We start from the raw sequence: 20,146 nt of genomic DNA on the forward strand, positions 1-20,146 counted from the left end.
AAATTCAGTGTTCAGTCTGAGAAGGCAAATGAAGGGGGTCAGACATGGTGCAGTCATGATGCTTCCAGGTATGCGGTTGCACCACAGGGGTAAAAATGGACAGAAGGAACACAGAGATTGAAGAGGAGAAAGAATTAAGAGCAGCAGAAGATGGGCAGACCGAATGAGAAGGGGGTGTAATGAGCACTTATTACATGGAACAAGATGGAGTTACAGTAAGAGTGGAAAAGCTAATGTCAGCAGTGTGCAAAGACAGGCTTACAATGCAAGCAATGGATACAAGCAGAAACAGATTTGAAGAATAAGAAGTACAGAATTCAAAATTCACGCTCCCCATTCAGGGCAGACATTTTTCATGTACATTAATGGCAATGTGCTGTAACAACCCGAAAACAATATCAGCTGCAAATGTATATATTTTTTAAATGCAAGTAGTTTATCTGTGCAACTATACTGACTTCCACTGTGAAATTAAAAAATTAAAATAACAATTGCTTACATATTTCTTTCTAAATGGAAAATGTTAAGACATAGATCTAAAACATTTACCACATTTACTACGACTATGGCAGCTTTTCAGTGGGTGACCAGAAGATGTTAGTAATGTACAAACTACCGCCATTAATATATAAGATGTTTATAATTTATGAATGCATACAGTCTAGGCATAGATCTGTCTTTCTGATAAGAACACTAAACACTAGTGTTGTATATTCCTTTAGGGTGTCTTTTAAAGTAGTTTAAACATTTAAATTACTAAAACTGTCAAGAAATGATAAATGGCTAGTGGAATTTGTGGATATTCTTCTACAGCTGCACTCCCCAATACATGTTTAACAGTGTTGAGAAAATGAAATAAAAAACATGTTAATATGAACTTATCTCACACAAGCTTGACTTGCTAATATCTGTACATGTATTGAAAACATAGTATGAATCAAGACATGTGCACAGCAGTGTACACAGTTAAGTTACTATCTCCCTCATTTGAAGGCAGATGTTTAAAACTTAACAGATCAAAGCCTCTCATAACACTGTTTTAATGGGAGTATTTACATTTAAAACACACCAAAATTACAATGGAGTTCAACTAAGAGCTTAGAGCCTACTAAAGGAGTCATATAGAGGTCATGGTACAGAATCCAACATGGATTATAATTACCTGAAAATTAATTTATATAATTAGCTGAGATTATTTTGTTTTGGCTCACTATCTCAGCTCTGTCTCGGAGAGTAAAACCTCCGGGAAACCACGTAGACTAAGTCAGACACTGTATGCTCAAGTTATTGAAAATATACAGTATGTAAGTTATAAGATGTATCATTTAACAATTAAATTAAACATTTAGTAACTTTGCTAGCTTAAAGTGCTTTCATCTGAAGTGCTTTCTTCATTGCTCTGTGGTGTGTAGTTTGTTTGCTACAGAGACTGTAAAATATGTACATACAGTACACAGAGAGGTAAATAAATGGTCAAAACAGAGAATGCGATGGATGGATAGATACATATAGGAAGACAATGTCTTACATAGGTCAAATGGAAATAGGGCTAAAGTGCCAGGCATTTTTTGGAAAGCTTTGAAACTAAATATACATTGTCAGGCTTTCACAATGGGCTGTCATTTCTGCTACAAACTTGGACATAACAGAGAAACTTCAAAGTAAAAAAAACAAACAAACTAAAAAAGCAGTAAATGCAACAGAAGATATTTTGGTCACTGCTATGTTTTCCCGGGAGCACTTCTCTGCAGGAAAGGCACAGAGAGAAAAAAAACAACATAAAGTTAAAATTTAAAAGTAACTCTGCAGCTCTGAAGTTATGTGAACACAAAACAGTTTGCAGCAGATCTGGGGGTCTCTTTCTTCCTTGTTAGAATATCTTAATCCTAAAGACCATAGAAAAACAATATACACCAAGTACTATTTGGAGTACTAAACCCTCAGGTTTAAAAGACATGCAGTCAGTAGCTAAAGATAACAATAAATAATTTAATTCATATACACATATACACTAAGTGCTTAAAATATAAAATTAAAATAAAGAAGGGGACATACTTTATTGACCACTGTAGTGCAGCACCTATCTATACGTCAGACACAAAGCGTCAGCAGTCCCACTGTTAATCATGTCAGGTGAAGTAGTAAGAAACTGCTTCACCAATTGAATTATAGGGGAACTTAAGGAAGCCTAGAGTGAAACTTAAGCAGGACAACCATAGCACAGTGTCCCTAGTCACTATACTAGGTCATTTCTTTGGGAAGTAGCAACTTGGCTAAGTGGTTTCTCATCCCAGGACTGAACAGGGACAACCTTTTGATGAGGGATTTGATGAGATCTGGCTAAAGGGCAGTTATGCTGCCTACTGTAAATGATTAATAACCACTTTAGTTGTGTCTACATAATAAACTGGTTTAATCAACTAGAATGAGCAGCAGGGATGAGGACACCCATTTTAGAGACAATAGCAAATGTCTCCACTTGGGAAAAAGAGCTGCTGTCATTGAGTAGTTTTCACTCGACTGAACACTGCTAGCACTTGATATGAAGGTACAGTATGTGGAAGTCTGTGCAGGTACAACTACAAACTAAACACAGCAACACCCAAAATTGACACAATGCTTACAGAGGGACTTGACTTAACTATCATCAATAAATAAGCCATGGTAATGTTCACCTAATGTGTGTCAAATTTTTCTGTTATCTCTGAAAACATTACTAATTGCAAATAAAATCATTCTTTTTTTCCCAACAAGAATTACCTGCTCATGAGCATTACAAATGAAATTTGTACAACCCTCATGTACTGTAGAACCTTCCTCTTGTCTTGCACTGATTTTTTTCAGTGGAACGTCTGTGTGCTTTTTCCTGCCATGATACTGTAGTATCACTATAGTGCGCAAAACAATTTTCATATTATTGAATCATGAATAAACTGAAAAAAAAACTGGAAATTCTTACATGCTGCTAATCAGGATGAAATCTCCACTAAACTGCATGGACAAAATATGTGTGGTTTGATTTTCCATAATTTCATTTCATTTGCCTCAAAGATAAATACTGCTCACATTTCCATGCAGATACCATTACAGAGAAGGTTCCTTTGAGTTTTTCTATAAAATGAGGGTTTAGTTCATTTTAATGCCTTGTTTAGCCCACCTCTCCTCTTAGTACAGGCAGATTCTTTCCATGAGATCCCTTTTATGGCATGGTGCTGACCTGAAGAGCGTTACGGCTATTAGACAGATGGGAAGACAGGCATAGCAGGGGATACCCTGGGCAGACAAGCAGAGCAGGGGATGTGCTGAGCAGCCAAGCAGAACAGAGGGAAAGCTCTGCAGCCAAGCAGAACAGAGAGGTTACTGTACAGTATGTGCCGTCAGCGGCTGTGCAGGAACAGGAAGCAGGCAGCTTTCTAGCTGGTGGTCAAGTCCTGGGTCAGATTTGGAATCAGATGCCTTGGACAGTTTCAGACAGAATGCAGGAGAATTAACAAACAGGCTAGTTTGTGCGAGCAACAATTCCAAGGTACACAAGGGTGAAAAGGACTGATGAGATAATTACCCATTAAGCGGGGGAGGTGGAATGGACAGATGCCCCAACCTTGTTTTCACGGCACCGGGAGGTGTTTGAGTCCACGTGCGAACATGGCCGGTTGCTACAAAGACCGGAGACCATGGGCTGTGAGCTCTGTCTTGCCCGGTTTAACAATTCCAAGATGGTTTTAGAGGAGTGTGGCTTACATTAGAAGTAGCAGGGACCCAAGTACAGAACAGAGCTCTGACTTAACATGTTCCAATCAAAACCTGCGAAAATGGTGCAGAAGATTATTTTTCCTTTTAGGTATGTTCTAACCTACAGTATGTCATTTTGATAAAATCTTAAAAATGGCTCATTCTTCAGGTGAAATAAATGATATTTGTGAATTCTTCCAGGGAAATGTAACAAGGTGGGGTCCCAGAAGAGCTTTTTGCTGGGACTTTCTTGTTGCAACAGCCATCAGAAATGCCATCATCTACAATGGCATTAAATTTAAGCTAAAAGCGTGCTTTTATTTGGATTTAGCTATTTTTGTGTAAGGTTGCTTTTGTACTTTGTGTGTTTTATACAGTATGTCACATTATGTACCATATACTTTAGAACAGTACTGTATTTAGAACAATGTTGCTGATGAAGGGCATAAAATAATTGCAGAGGCAAAACCAATGGCATTTTGCTCAATATTCATGCTCTGCATCTTAAAGCATTCCTTTTAATTAGGTTTTTCCTGTAAAGCCTCTGGATTATTTTTTTTCAAATATCAAGACTGTTTGTACTCCTTCTAAACAATAAAAGCCATGCAGAGTTAATACTTGTTTCATAAGCAGATCATTCCTTTTGTTCTGAACTATTCAATACAAAAATTAAAAACAAAGATTAATTTTGGTTAATCACATGGAACAAAGCTTTTCTAATCACTTAAACAATTTGTCACGTAAGTCTAGAAAGGGATGGCGTGAACAAGAAATATGAAATAAGCACGCATAATTTAAAAACTTGCCCGTATTTTACTGCTGATTTATCTGCTTATTGCATGGTAAATCCTTTTTGAGATTTCCTAATTTAACCCTTGATGCATACTCATAAAATTCAAATTCAAATACTCTGCTGTCATGCTGTCAGGCTTTTCATTAAGCCAACACTTCTCAATTAATACTCGTGTACAATACTTTGTATTACTTTTAGGCTACATTTTTTGGCATTCCTCCTAGTTTTACTCTGCTTTAAAAAAAAATATTCGGCACCATGTTGCTGATTCAAACACAAAACGTATAAAGACTACTTCAGGTATAGTGTTTAAGGGTGCTACAAAATAAGTGCTCCAAAATTTGATCTCATAATTGTGCTCACAAAGTATCACAAAGGCTCATGGCTCATTTTATAAACCAATTTAAGCTAAATCTCTATTAATTTACCTTAGGTGGCAAGAGGCAGCTAAACACATGGAACCTAATAGCCTAGTTAGAGGGAAAGTATCCACATTTAGTAATTCAAGGAAACTGTCCAGACAAAATCCCTTAGAGCTTTAGTACTAATGGTCAAAGAGAAGCAGCACACTTGTCAGTTTCACAAGAGAGGGTATTTCTTTATCTTGTTTTAACCTGCACTGGTCATGTAATGGGTTTTAATCTTACCATTCAATCTTAATAGTTTTTGACTTGGTTACTTGATTTTTCTCAAATTACTAAACACATGAGGTTCACAAGCTGCTTTTAAACTGCACAACTGAAAATGGCAGACAAACAATAAAAATATTACATCTGGACCACATCTACAGTATGTCTTATCATATAATACTTTTATATTAAACAACATTTCTTTAATCTATTTTTAAAGAAGAACTACAATGTTTAAAAAAGATCAATATCCATTCAGTTACAGTTTTGACAGTTTAATATTAGCTATTAAAGACACTGTCAGTGCAAATTGGACATTAGAAAAAATGCTTTCATTAATCATTAAAACATGCAGTTTCATGATATGGTTACTGAATTAATTGGGTTAATTAAGTTGCATATAAACCATTTCTAGTTCCTTGAATCTAAAGACGAATCCAGCTAAACTGAACTCTACAGTGTTATGAGAACACAGAAGGAATTAAACAGAGTTAAACAAGTCTTAAATTAATTAATTATTATTTTATGTGTACAGTTTATTTTTCCTTCTTTTTATGTCCACACAATTAAAAATCACCTTTAGTTTAAGATGTTCCTTTCCTGTACCAGACAGAGAGGTCCAAAGCACCAGCTCACTCATTTAGCCAAAGCCATTTGTTTTTTTTTCACACTGCAAGATCCACAGTACTGTACCTTACACATAAGGTGGTTCAGAGCCACAAACTGACACTTCACGGGACACCTCACCTGGGAGATAACTACCAGGCCCCAGGAGTCACGTGTGTGCTGAAGGCTGAGAGAACCCATACCAAACAACAGATACAGATCACAAAATAAAGTACATTACAGATTTAAGACACATATATTTGTTTAACAATGGATTGTATTGCAGTTTTTTAACAAATGTTCATGCTAATTTTAGTTTTTCACTATATGAAAAAACATCAAATACAAAATTCTACGTACATGTAGGACAGGAGTCCATACATTTAAAAGATAAGAAAGAAGAAGGGGTTAATTGAACAGGTTGTCAAGAAAAGAAAAGGCGTGATCATGCTGTTTAGAGACGCCAAGTTCTCCTATTTTAGCCTCTTACTAAACACTGAAGTTAGGCTGCATTTCAGTTTTTAAATAGTTGGGTTGCAAAAATAATGCTTTAATAAAGCGTATCAAGGGAACAGAGTAAAGCAATATTGGACAAGAAAAAAAAATCAACAGAGGATTAGAAAATTAAACACACCCTCAGCTGGAGAGAGAAACAGTGCTTTGGAGAGAGTATTCCCATTATCATCAATTACTCCAGCAGTATTCTTAGTAAACCTTTTGAGATTTTTTTTTCTTGAGTCAGTCTAAATGTCAGTTGTGTATGACTGATCTGACTTTTGGTCACAAGATGTGGGTGTCTGAAAATGTACAGTATATAGAATACAGAAACTAAGTCTAATGACCCCGAGCACAAAGTAATACAATTTTGTGTTTCTAGTCATTCAAATAAACAAAAAAAAGGCATTTTAACACTGCACCTTGACATGGGGTGTTATACAAAAGTAACTGTTTTCCATTTATATCTTATATACTGTATATACTGTACTTACTGTACTCTACAGCCTGAATGATGTTTTTACTGAAATCTTGCAGTATTACAGTATATAAGAATATATATATACTATATATATTTTTAATATTACATTACAAAAAGTACAGAAATGTTACCAGGCTTTTTGTGAATAATACTGTAGTCAGAAAGTAACTGTTGAATAATCTGAATATGGGGTGATAGAAAAGGTCTTTATTATCGTATTTAAAGCCATGAAATATATAAAGTAAACTTAAAAGGACTACTGTATGTCAAGCTGACACCCACAAGGAGACTGAGTAATAAGCATTTTTCTTTTACAAAAGAATCTACGCTGTATTCAGGAACAAGCTACCGCTTCTAAGTTTACAATACAGTACTGTACATCAATCTTATTTATGAAACAAAGCGATACTAGAATGTAAAGCAGCGCCCACTTTACCCTTTCTCAGCGCTGTTCTTCTGTGGAAGGAACGTGTCTCAATATGTGCTCTTTATACCTGTAACTTCCACTCACCTTACGTAGAGAAGTTTATTATGGGATCCAGAAGAGCTTTTTATGTAAATGGAGCTGATTTGAACAAAGGCATGTAAAAAATGCATCATAATGTATCTTGGACGACTCGAACTTTCCTTCATTTAAACTGCAACAAAACTGTAGTCATTCCTCATCATGCATGGAAGACCAATGAAGTAAACCTATCAGTGGACAGCACTGTACTTGAATTTCAATCTAAATTGAAGAACTTTGGGGTGATATTTGAACCAGGATTGATGTTTGGCCCACATGTGCAAAGTACTGTAGAAACATAATTGTTTTATCTCAGAATTGCTGCCAGACAATGTTGCCTCAGAATGCACTGTAGCTGAAAAACTGATCAACACTTTCATCTCCTCTAGAATTTACTACTGTAACTAAATCAACATGGAACAAACTTTAGTATGTCCAGAATTTGCCAGCCAGAATCCTGACCAGGTCACATGGAATTGATCACATTTCTCCTGCCCTGGAGTCCTTGCACTGGCTTTCTAACACATTTCGTGTCAACTTCATGCTCACCTACAGTATAAGGCTCTAAATGGCTTGGCACCACAGTACTTGTCTGATTTATTATCTTCCTACAGCACTTCCCTACCTCAAAGTCTTTGTCCCTCAAGCCTGGCCACACACAATGGTTGACTAGGCCTTCTCTTCCTATTCCCTTCCCTGAGCACTTTCAAATCCTGATTCCAAAACCTTCCAAAAAGAAGGTTTTTACTTAATTCATGGTTGTTACTGCCCCTTTGCATCTTCTACAACATTCTAAACTCTTGTTTTTAACTGTGCCATCTCTTAATTAATTATAAAATTAAGTATTATTATTATTATTATTATTATTATTATTATTATTATTAATAACAACAACAACAACAACAACAATAATAATAATAATAATAATAATAATAATAATACTTATTATTATAATTATAGTTGTTGTTTATGCTGTTATTATTATTATTATTTATTGAGTTGAGTAAGTCCCTCAACATATACTGTAAGTAAACATGGCTGGAGAGATTAGCCTGAATATAGTTCAGCAATGGCTTTATTCAATATTTGCCTTCAAAAATACTGCAGTTAAAAGTAAAATCATGGTTCATTGAAAATAAATACTGCTTCTGTGACCAGAAACATAACTAACCCCCTGCATTATGAGTCACCTTTCCAGTCAAGCCACATTAAAGCAAATACCTCTTCCACGTCATCTTTAATGCAGAAAGCCACTCGGTTGGTTTTATGCGATGTGCGTGGCTGTACATTTTGAATGTAGTGCTATAGTAGTGATGAGGTGACACGCAATCTGCAGTTACTAGTTTATTTCTCACCTCTGCAATGGTAATGCAGTCAGGATAAAGGGTGTGAAGGATGTAGTTGGACACCATGAGATACACCAGGGAATCTTCATCAATCTGGAGGCCGAAATACTCATTGTAGTCTCCTGAAAAGCCCGAACCTGCAGACAAGAAGAAAAAGGAATGGCAAATTTACCATTAGGCTTAAAGGGCTGTCCACTGTGGTGTGTAATTGTCTTTCTGTGTGTTTCTGCAGAGATGCTAGTAGTAGCACTCAACTCTACTGCTGTTTATAAAACATTGTGCCCTCACACACCTTTGTGCAACACGGATGAAAAGATTTTTTATTTCCTTTTTGTCTTTGAAAGATCAGAATTGCATTATTCTTTGTTGATTGCACAGCAACGAGTGAACTGTGAAACTTATATTCAGCGTTAAAGCAAACTTTGTCACAGTACACAGCATTTACTGTACCAATCTTTGTTTTATTTTAGTGATGTGGTGACCAGCTCCCTGTTTTTCCTCGTTTTAATTCTACTTGTGAATTTATATAGTCATCCTTTTTTATGTCTGTTTATTTATGTCTTACTGTACGTCTTTAATCATTACAAACTAAAATACTATGAGCAAAACTGGCTTGCACCATTTCAGTAGAAAAAAACTCAAATGTTTCACTTATACTAAGTGAGTACTGAAAACAAAACTTTAAGAAATACAATTTAGTCTTCCACACAGTTTCAGAAACTCTCCCTTAATTTTATGTATATTCAAACCACTGCATGGTACTCAAACCATGTATGCATTTTTTATCTTTCTACTCAACAGCTTTTGGATTTTTCACCAGCAACAATCCAATACTGGGAAAATCCGTCCATTACTCTCTGAAAAATTCTTGTAACATTATGCAAACTGCACACACAGACGCCATTTGTCTAATAATTCAGATAGTTTCTAGAAAGGTTTGCAAGAGCTTGCAATATTCATCACAAGCTAAATCTTTAATGGAGCGTGGTTAACCATTTCGCTCCAGTAATTCCGCAAAGAACATGGTATAATACAGTACATACTGTATACTTCCATTTCAAATGATATTAAATATTTCCAACACAACAGTAATGGAATGAAGAAATAGTTTTTAGTGTATATATTATTCATGTTTACAACAATGTAATTATGACTACAGAATATCCAGGTCCCAGTTTTTTTTGTCTCCTATTACTAATTTGGGTAAAGACATGTGTCTTTATGGAATTTTTAATCAATGAAAATCATGTCCCCCAGTAGAAGTCTGAAAGGGCTTGAAGGGAACTTTGTAATTGAAAAGTCTGCTATATTATAAAAAAATAAATTAAGAAAAAAATGCATTTTCCTGGATTGTGTCACCTAGTGTATGAATTGCAGAGCTCTAGGCATGACTCGGTTTTAGAGCGAGGTAAGGTTAGGAAAGGCTTTCTTTTATGTATAGATTTAGTTATTTTTAAATAATACAACAGTATTTCTGTGTAGACATGTTACCGAAAGACTCTTCATTTTACTGCAGGTAAGAAGCATTATGCATTGCACTAGTCTGTGCTGCTATGACACAAAAAGGACAAATTAAGACAACAATTGTGGCAAAGAAAGTAAATGACATGTCATGATAAGTTAGTGAAAATAAATAATACTTATTACTACAAAGAGTGTGAATACTTCTCTCATAAACTGGTAAAAAGGGAACTTGCTAACCTTCTAGCATCTTGATCAATGCTTAGTCTAGATTTAGGTATTTTGAAGCTACCGAAGGAAAATAAGTTCTTAAAAAAGTGCCACATTCCAAACCTGTCAGACCTGCATTGTGTTTAAATCCAAAATCAGACAAAAATATTTTGTTGTATAATTAGTATTGATGAATTGAGCATTGACGTTTCAAATTTAAACCAGAGTTTATTCAGTCAAAAAACAAATGTCTGCACAGATATAAGGAGTGTATTTGAACACTTTTTGCACTTTATGTGGCTAATTGGTAAATTATAATTACTGTATAGTTACCACTATATACAGTATGGATAATTGCAATACACTGTAAAATAAAATATCTAGTAATTTATAAATTAACCAGTGTATTCCTCAATCTGTAAAATGCATGTTATACATTTTCCAGCTCATCAGTCAATTCATAAATACATTAAAGTGGCTATCAAAAGTATTCACCCCTCTTGGACTTTTTTATATTTTCTTGTGTTACTATTTGGATATACAATTTGGATTTGGATATACTATTATATCATAATGTATATAACTAGGATTTTTTGCAATTGATTGACAGAAAACATTTTTTAAAGTCAAAGTGAAAACAAAATTCTACAGATCCTCCTAAATTACTTATAAATATAAAATAAGAAATAACTGATTGCATAAGTATCCACCCCCCTTTGTAGCCAAGATTTGATGTGAGTTTTTGGAAACTCCTATGAAACCCACATCTGTGAGGCACCCAGGCAATTGTAATATGCAGTTTTCCCCGTCTCTGACATGAAAGACTGTAATTCCTCTAGAGCTGTCACATGCCCCTTGGTAGCCTCCCTGATTAGTGCACTTCTGGTCTAGAAACACAGTTTTGGGGACATCCTGTTCTTCACAGTTTCATAGCTGAGCCTTATTTTCTACATTTGTTTATAATGAACTTGGGAGGATACGCACTGTACAGTAATGCCTTGGAAAATATCTTATACCCTTCCCCTGATAGGTGCTTTTCACGGACAGTAACCCAAATTTACTTCAAAATTTCCTTTGTCTTCATGACGTGAATTTTGATGGGCACTGTAGTAATCAGCTGAGGGACCTCACTGCGATAGGTATCGTATATTTATCCTGAACTCATGTGAAACACCTAATTGCACACAGATGGACTCCATCCTACAAATAATTTGACATCTAAAGACCTTTGGTTGCAGCATAGTTGTGTCATAGTAAGGGAGGTGAATACTTATGCAATCATTTATTTTCCATTTTATATTTTATATTTCTATATATTTTATATAATTAATGTAAGAGTATCTGTATATTTTCTCACTTTGACAGCACAGAGTATTTTATTAGCTCAGGTGGGTAGTTGCGTCAGCATGCGTAGGCTGCAAAGGAACAAGTAATAGGTTAATTCCATGCTGAAAAAAAAGAAGGAAGAAAACACAACGTTTCATCCGTGGAGCCTTCTTCAGCCTTCTTTTTTTTCAGCATGGAATAAACCTATTACTTGTTCCTTTAGAGTATTTTATGTCAATCCATTGCAGAAAAATCCCATATACAGTAAATACACTGTGATTCATAGTATAATAGTAAACAGTAAAATGTGGAAAAAGTCCAAGGGGGTGAATACTTTTGATAGCCACTGTACAGGATACACTGTATATTTGCTAGTGTATCAGCTAATCTTTAAAATAACCCAAGATATATAAAAAAAAACCTACTGTCCTTTTTATTACAATATAATGAATTAGTCTTAGTAACTTGCACCAGATTCAACAATGACATTAAAAACAACTTGTAAGCAGAAGTTCACATTTCTTCTCTTGTTAATTATTTGGATTTAATTATCCTGCAGCTAGAATCACACCTTCCCCCTTCTCTTAACGACAGACTACTTATCTTCTAAATTCTCTCTATTCGTTGTAGGTTTCATTTCACACCTCTTTTCACCTATCCTGACCACACCTCCTGATTGGCCTCTCTTTCTGTCCCCTGCTCCCGCCTCCCACTCCTCCTCTCTCCCAGCTTTCGTTCTCCTGCTACATTACCTTTGCTTACTGCCCTGTCTTTGTCACTCCTGAAGGCGGCTCCACGGCCGAAACATTGTGTTTTCTTTCTTCTCTTTTCAGCATGGAATAAACCTATTACTTGTTCCTAATATTTATATGCTGCACAGGCACATCCTAGTGTACATCCTAAAATCACAGAGACTCTCCTAGTTTTTGTGCCTCATAATTACAGTACCTCATAATTTACCGATGCACCAGTATATTTATTAAATAATTATTATTTATTAATTGACCAGTTCCTGCATACCATAAGATATTATCTACAGAATATGTTTCTGACTGCAATAATTTCTATATTTCTAATATTCATTTATTGTTTTTACTGTAAACGTACAAAAGCATAAAGGAGTTGTTATGAAATGTGCTGAAACAAATCATTTAAGCTGTGCACAATAAATGTCCTTTTTCATTTCATTTACTTCTATACTGTGGTTCAACCTGTTCTAAAAATCTCTATATATGCTTTTATACTGCACATATATCTTATATATTATAGTATATCCTACATATAATTCTTATTTTTATACCTGGCAAACAGAATTCCAACATGAATGTCAATCTCTGATCTGCAATGCTGCTTTGCAGACATCCTATCAAATTGAATGCCTGAGAAATTTACAGAAGAGACTAGACATGAACACAGTGTTTACCAATGCCATGGTGATGATAGAGCATGGAAGTCACACCATCAAACCTAAAGCCATCAAATTTGTACTCCTCCATCCACCAGCGCAGGTTTGACAGCAGAAACCTCAGGACTTCCCAGCTAAAAGAAACAAGGAATAAAAAAACAGTGTAAAATGAAGACAAACTCCCATAAACATGAACACTAGCAAATAATTTATTGTTAAAAGCTCCAAACATAATTCTACCTCCTCCAGACAAATCTAAGAGGTTTCTTTGAACAAACAGAACCAAGACCATGTTAATAAGCAGTAGGATACATTAATAAGGCATTTTTGTCAATCAGTTAGCCCTTAAAATTGTCTGTTACACTTTCCAATGAAGCAAAGTATATAAACTGTATATTATTATATGTATATAGAACTAAACAATAAAGTATACAAAAAGAGGAAAAAGATTGAAAAATCAGAGCAGAACAGGGTGATTCAATATACTATATGCTGCATATTCGTTATAAAACATTACTATATTTTACTATTGTGTTGACAATTTGATCTCAGCTTCAAAAACAAGAACATTAAAAATGTATTTTACCGATCTTGGAATAATTTTTTTCCTAGAGAAAAATGTCTCAGTTTGTTTGCAAAAATAACTAACTTTTAAAATTACACCAGTGGGGTAACATACTGTATCTGTCTTATTTAACCATTGCCTTCAATTGCATTCTAAAAAGATAAAGAATACTACAGGAAGTACCAGAATAGTTTTGTCAAGTTGCCTCATTTTTGGTAAGGTTTTCTCAACTCGGAAGAAACAAAAAACATTGTACAGTTACACAACAACAAAAATACAATTATCAGGTTGTGCTTCATGGTCAAAATCACTGAACTGAGCATTATCTTGACGTACTTACAGTGGGTGTGCAAAGGAGTTGATATCCTCAATTCATAAGAATTATAAAATGACAACAGTGCGGTCACCTTAATAATATCTAGTTAGACAGGTATAATTACTTGGTATTGGATAATTGCATTAATTACTTGGAGAGGTCCCAGCAATATTATACTATTATTGGCGTGCAAGCTTCCAGAAAGTTTGCGTCAGAGCTGTGTTGTATGGGCATAAAGTGGTAGGGATCGAAGGGACAAGAATAATTTATTCTTGTCTTGTCTGCTAACCAAAAAGGGGAAACAAAACTGCCACTACTAGCTTGCCTTCTTTCCTGCTTCCATTTTATGATCCATGCATAGTGATAAGGAAACTATTTAGCCTTCACAAGGATGATGGATGGAAATAGACTTACAGTATCACTGAAAAATGTCAAAGGTGACTAGCCACTGTCAAAGTCCAGCAAAGTGATGTGAAAGGTGCTCATACTGGCCTAGAAAACAGACCTCTAAGAAAATTTCATTTGTTCCTGAAATAAAATAATCAATAGCTTTTGGAGATATTTCCTCTTTGACACAAATACACTTTCTTTGTTAGCCTTTCTCCAGTAAGGGTGCTGCAATGTTCCACATTTCCATGGAAATGTCCAAACAATTATAGGGACAAATACAAAGTCATACATGTTTTAAACATCCTAAATATTTATATTTTACAATCTAAAACAAAACATCTCAGTATCTTGTTTGTTTTTAAAAAATAACCATTTGATTAAAAATGTGTCCATAGTAAGTCCCCAGGTTGAAGAAATCTAAGATGAACTTCAAGTTGAATTAACTTGACAGTTCCTAAAACCCCTTGATTTTCTCAACATTTTAATTCAACATGTAGTTTCAAAGGAACAGTGTATAAATAAAGATCAGGATGCTATATTTAAATTCAAAATAGTTTAGTGCATAAGACCCTGCCTCCACTAAACAACAAAAAAAAATGTATTGTTAAAAAATCAAACTCATCTGGTTCCTGTGTTTGACATCCTCATCTGGGATTTTGCTTTCTTTTGAGTCTGTTGTGAAAACACTAGGAAGCCCTATTTGGTTTGACACAGTTCTGAGCACTACTCAAGAAAACAAACACCACAGAGGGGAATTGACCAAGACAACTGTCTTCAGGTTACAGTTAGATCAATGGTCTGCTGTGCACTTTCCTTGGCCTTGCCTTCTGTCCACAAATGAGAAGGAATAGATCTTGGCAAGCCAAGTCTACTTTAGAACACAAGCAAAACCAGTGAATCTACAGTACCTCACTGGTCCTGACAAACTATTGTACTATTGTTTCTCAGTTTATTGTACCAACATTACAGGAACAGTACAACTCTTAAGAACCTTAATATAGATTCTACTGATTTCCAATTTCAGGTTTGGTTGATAGAGTACCTCTCGCTGAATGAAATGCTATAGGTCAGCAAGGCATGCATGCTGTCACCTAGATGCTGATGTGTGTTCACAGAATGTCTTTTTATTTTAAAAGATAGCTCTCTTCTGATGAGAACAACTCACCTTTGTCACATAGAATGCAACAATTAAAATCTGTCAAATTATATTTACTTTGGTTATACTTTGAACCGGCAACCATCTAGCCACAGGCGCAGATCCTTAGCCACAGAGCCACCGCAATGCCCCCAATGTATCTTGCACATACAGTACTGTACATTACAGTAATGTGATACCAGTTTCTGAAACTAGGCAACTCCTGTGGTGAGTCAGGACAAGGATAGGTTGAAAAGGAAAAAAAAAACAACCATTACTGATAGTATTAACTGTTGTATATTTAACTGACCATTGCTAAAAAGCAATCTGGTGAGACCATTACTAGTTCACTTGAATTCAGCACCTCAGAAGCATCATATTTTAAGACAATGCTAAATGAAACTTGACAAAGTATTCTCTAATCAAATGCAAGATTAAAAGAAAACTTGCATATACGGTACGTGGATATAAACAATTAAATGTCTGAAAGTTTCAGATGCTTCTTCAGGATATTAGTGTAGACTTTCATGCAAAACAAAATTTAATAGTTCAGAATTTAAATTAAAAAAGTCTTCTAAAGCGAAATGTGGGAGTCATGGAAGTGTACAGAGGAAAACGAACAACATTGCTTTTCTCTTTCTAAACAACCTTTTTAGCAGTTCAGAAGCTCTCCTCTGTCCATCCCAGAGGGGATAATTAGTGAGTAATGGTACTGGTAAATCAGATAGATGTGGAGGAGAGCAGCTCTTCACATGCTTCTGAAAACAATTTTAAGCTGTTTATCCTTTGTCAAATACTAAGTGGTAGCCAATTACTGGCCTGGATCTATTCAGCCTATGAAGTGGAAAGTTGCGCTCTCACCAAATTGAATATATCTTGCTTAATGTATTATGCAGGTTATCAACCACAGCCAGCTAAACAATCAGCTGTGACAGAGACAGAAGCAAAAGCATGATAAAAACCCCCTGTTTGGGTCTACTAATTCCTTGTGTTGCTGGCTTGGCATGTCTTCTTTACAAGATCTTTTACATGTCATTAGACTCCTAAAACAGAGCAGGTGAACAAAACAATCTTGGGAGAAAACAGACCGAATCCCTTGGTAAATCACTTTGCGGCACACAGACCTCTCTGTTTTGGCAATCTGATCTTCCAAAAGCTTAACCTTGATGGCAAGATTGGCTTTTTAACTCTGCCAATCCTATGCTGCAACTTCTGTCTACTGCTACAATAAATTAGGTGGATCCCAATTTGTTTTTGTGGAAGGAGCAATAAAATATGCTTTTTGTACCCTGGATATGGAGGAGAATTACATTTTTGGAAATGCTCAATAAGCAGTAGATCAATGTAAACGCTGACAGACTATCATTGTTCTACTCAGTTAAGACGACAAACTTGAAAGAGGAATTTAAAAAATCCCATTGAAATAGAAAGAATAAAAACCTTTGTTTCATCTTAATGCATCTTTTTATACTCAATTTGGTTGACATAAGTGTCTGGGAAATTGCCATTATCCTATCTAATAAGTCTAATTTCCCCTGATTGTATTGTTAAAATAATCAAACAACAAAAAACAAAACAGGAATAGAGGACACTGTGTACTAGCTGCATAGAACTGAACACTGCTTGAAGTTTCTGGAGACCTCTGTTTCAGTTTGATTGACAAGAATTGTGGCCTGGGGATAACCTAAGGGCTAATATGTATGTTGGCATCAGTGTTTGCTTGAATAACGGAGAAAATAAATCTCACATGTTTTTCAAATAACGGAGCACAAATGTGTTCAAAAGCTGACATTTCTGAGAGATACAAACAGTAAAGTTGACAGTTAGGTGCACAGTGTCACAATCCAGGTACTGTCAGTGCAAGCTGGGAGGTACGTCTTAGGTTAAGTGTGACCAGGATCCGCCAGACAGCAGTGCAGCCTGGAGACCCTTATCTTGCAATGCAACAGTAAGTCTTGTGACAAGCCAGGTTTCTGTGAGATTGTCAATTAGAGCCCCAAGAGCCTTCCAAAAGACGTTAACTCAACTGTTGGCACTGCGGGACATGTAGAGTAAAAAATTTTGTATGGCTTGGGAAATCATGTTTCTGAGGAAAGTGCGCACTGTCCTCATCTCTCCTCTGGTGGCATGAATGTTGCAGCAATGATCCAAGTTTGTTAGTAAATGGCAATGTCAAAACGGAGGAAGGAGGAGGGCTATTTTGGTTTCAGTTTAAAGAAAAACAGTCTTATTACTTTTGATTGTTTTGGAGAAAATTCTATTTCAAATTCACATCTGATCCTGAGTTTTGAAGTCAAAGGTAAACGTTGATCACTCTGTGTTGAACAACTACTGTAGTTTCCAACTACTGTAAATGACATGCTGATCATGGGATGCTGAGAAACTGCTATTTAAAAGCTAAAAATGTAAACCTTTGATCCTCCATAATTTCTGAATCTGTGTATTTCAATTTTTTTATTTGAAATAAAAAGCAAATAAAAACTATTCAAACTGGAAATAAGTTTCAGGGTGCTGTTTTTTGGGGTGACCTTTTTGTTACAAAATTAAGAAATGAGTATACGTTTTGATGTATTTCACAATTCACCATTTGCTTTATGGTTAGATGAATGATGATGCAAATTTCTGGTGAAACATTTTTTTGTTTCTACAACATATTGAACATACAGTATCTAAATACTGTACTTCATACATTGTAAATATTAATTAAATATACTTAATTTTTTACATCAATGATGTGTTTCAACATTTAACTAAAAAACATAACTGACAAATTTATGAAACCACTTGCAGCTGACTAGATTAATATAATGAGTACATGCAGTCTTTTTATTAATGAAATGGAGGTATTCTTCACAGTGTAATAAAGATGTCATAAAATTTCAGACACTAATAATATTACTGTCACAAACCATAGCAATCAAAAACACTTGAATTGCTTAATTTCATGACAATTAGATTACCTGTCTTTTTTAAACATAAAGTGTTGCTTTTGTACTTTGTGTTGAATTCTTGGCCAAAGGGTCATGGGATCAAATCCCAGGTGGTAAGCTGCTGTTGGACCCATGAGCCATGTACTTCATTCAGAATGTTCCAGTAAAAATGCACAGCTGTAAAAATGGGTCCCCAAGTCATCATACTAAATGAGAATTTGTTCTCAATTGACTTAGCTGGTTAAATAAAAGATTATGTCTCATAAGCAGAAGGGGAGGAGACTCTTTGAACAAGCCACTCCCAAAAGATTTTTGGCAATGATAAAGAAAAAAGCTTCATCAATTTAAAATGAATTAATCCGCAAAGGACTGTGCATGACCTGGGGCACTGGCTCAGAGAAACAGCTCACAAGAAACATGTATCCTTGGAGGGATCTATCTTTCCCTCATCTTTCTGGATATGGACACGTTTCCATAGAAACTAGGTTAATGTGAGGAAAAGGGCATTATATTTAATGCACAAGAACGGGCAAATTACCTATAGCACTGAAATGAGACAACAAAGATTAACAGCATAAGGCTAGGATACAAAGCTTTTAAATACTAATTCTCTGAAATATTGCTGTTGTTATCCTGAAACAAGAAAGGTCAATCCCCCTCTTCCACTAGCTAATGGGCTTAATTAACACTGAATTGTAGCTTTTGAAACTAACAAAACTGTTTAAACCAGCAACACATAACACCAACATCTCATAAAGTGTTTGTAAAATGAAGGAATATAGCGAAACAGCAACAGTTGAACAACACCCTGAGCTTAATAAACTGTCCTCAGAAGACAGCCAACCTCTGCACATCAGTGTGTTCAAAGTGAAAATACCTCTGGGATCAAACTGCCATTTAATGGTAACAGAGAAGGAAACAAAAGAATTGTCAATATTGTTCCAGCAATTGATCTTGCCTTTCTAAATGCCAATAACATATTAAATTGCACACACTGAAACACTTACAGTATGCTTGTTTTAAGGCATTGCTTTTTTATATTACAGGCAGCGAACTGCTGTACAATTCCTGAATAAACTCTGATTTCCTGTAACATGATTTCCAAAAGGAGACAGTTCCTAGAGGAATCTTTACTAAGGGTGTTGCTTACAAAGGCCACAACTATGTAAATCTGGAGAGATCATTTTCAAGGCCACCCTGATAGCACTGTTACAAATATCTACAGTGATATAAAATATTACATTCTCACATCATGGCCCCAAGTTCAAACAGCTTCTGGTTATTCTGAATGAAAAGAAATGTCCCAGGAGAACGCATCACTGAAATGAACACAATTAAACAAAAGCAAGCACATGTATTTTTGTAAATGTATTATTCCTAAATGCAAGTGTTGGGGTCTGAACAATAGAGGAGGCTAAATAATATTGGCCAGGTCTTTGTTTCTCTCAAAAGTTTTTATTGTTTTTTCTTTATTCTCTAATCTTAAAGAGACTTACTATACAACAGGTGACTTCTTTGCCATCAAGAGAAAGACAAATGTCACACCTGGGCAGACAGCAGGTCATAGTCCTCAGTTGCCCTGGGACACGGTAACATTCCCACAAGCGATCACATCAGAACATGCTAGGGCCGTTTGTCAGTACACCCCTCACCCTATCAATCATCCAATCCATCCACTCAATCACCTAATTTAATTATCTCTATTTACTACTGATTATGCCAATAATAGATGATATAATTGATTGGTGCTCTGTCATTGAGCTTCTTAAGGACGTGCTGCACTCCGCTTCGAGAAGACGCATCAGCCCAAAAACCTGAAAA

The 20,146-nt window shown here is 35.5% G+C and overlaps 1 protein-coding gene across 1 annotated transcript in view; it reads right to left on the reverse strand.

Annotated features, from left to right (window-relative positions):
- LOC148658417 (1,4-alpha-glucan-branching enzyme-like) overlaps positions 1–20,146 on the reverse strand; it is a 377,056-nt gene that overhangs the window by 151,515 nt on the left and 205,395 nt on the right. Inside the window, exons 8-9 of the mRNA XM_088639572.1 lie at positions 13,008–13,123; positions 8,597–8,724 (exon numbers count right to left, since the gene is read on the reverse strand). Coding sequence (XP_088495698.1) covers positions 8,597–8,724; positions 13,008–13,123 — 244 coding nt within the window. The remainder of the gene's footprint in view (positions 1–8,596; positions 8,725–13,007; positions 13,124–20,146) is intronic.

This window comes from Lepisosteus platostomus, chromosome 7 (genome assembly GCF_059453375.1).
Source record: "Lepisosteus platostomus isolate fLepPlt1 chromosome 7, fLepPlt1.hap1, whole genome shotgun sequence".
In the NCBI taxonomy this organism is placed as follows: Eukaryota; Metazoa; Chordata; class Actinopteri; order Semionotiformes; family Lepisosteidae; genus Lepisosteus; species Lepisosteus platostomus.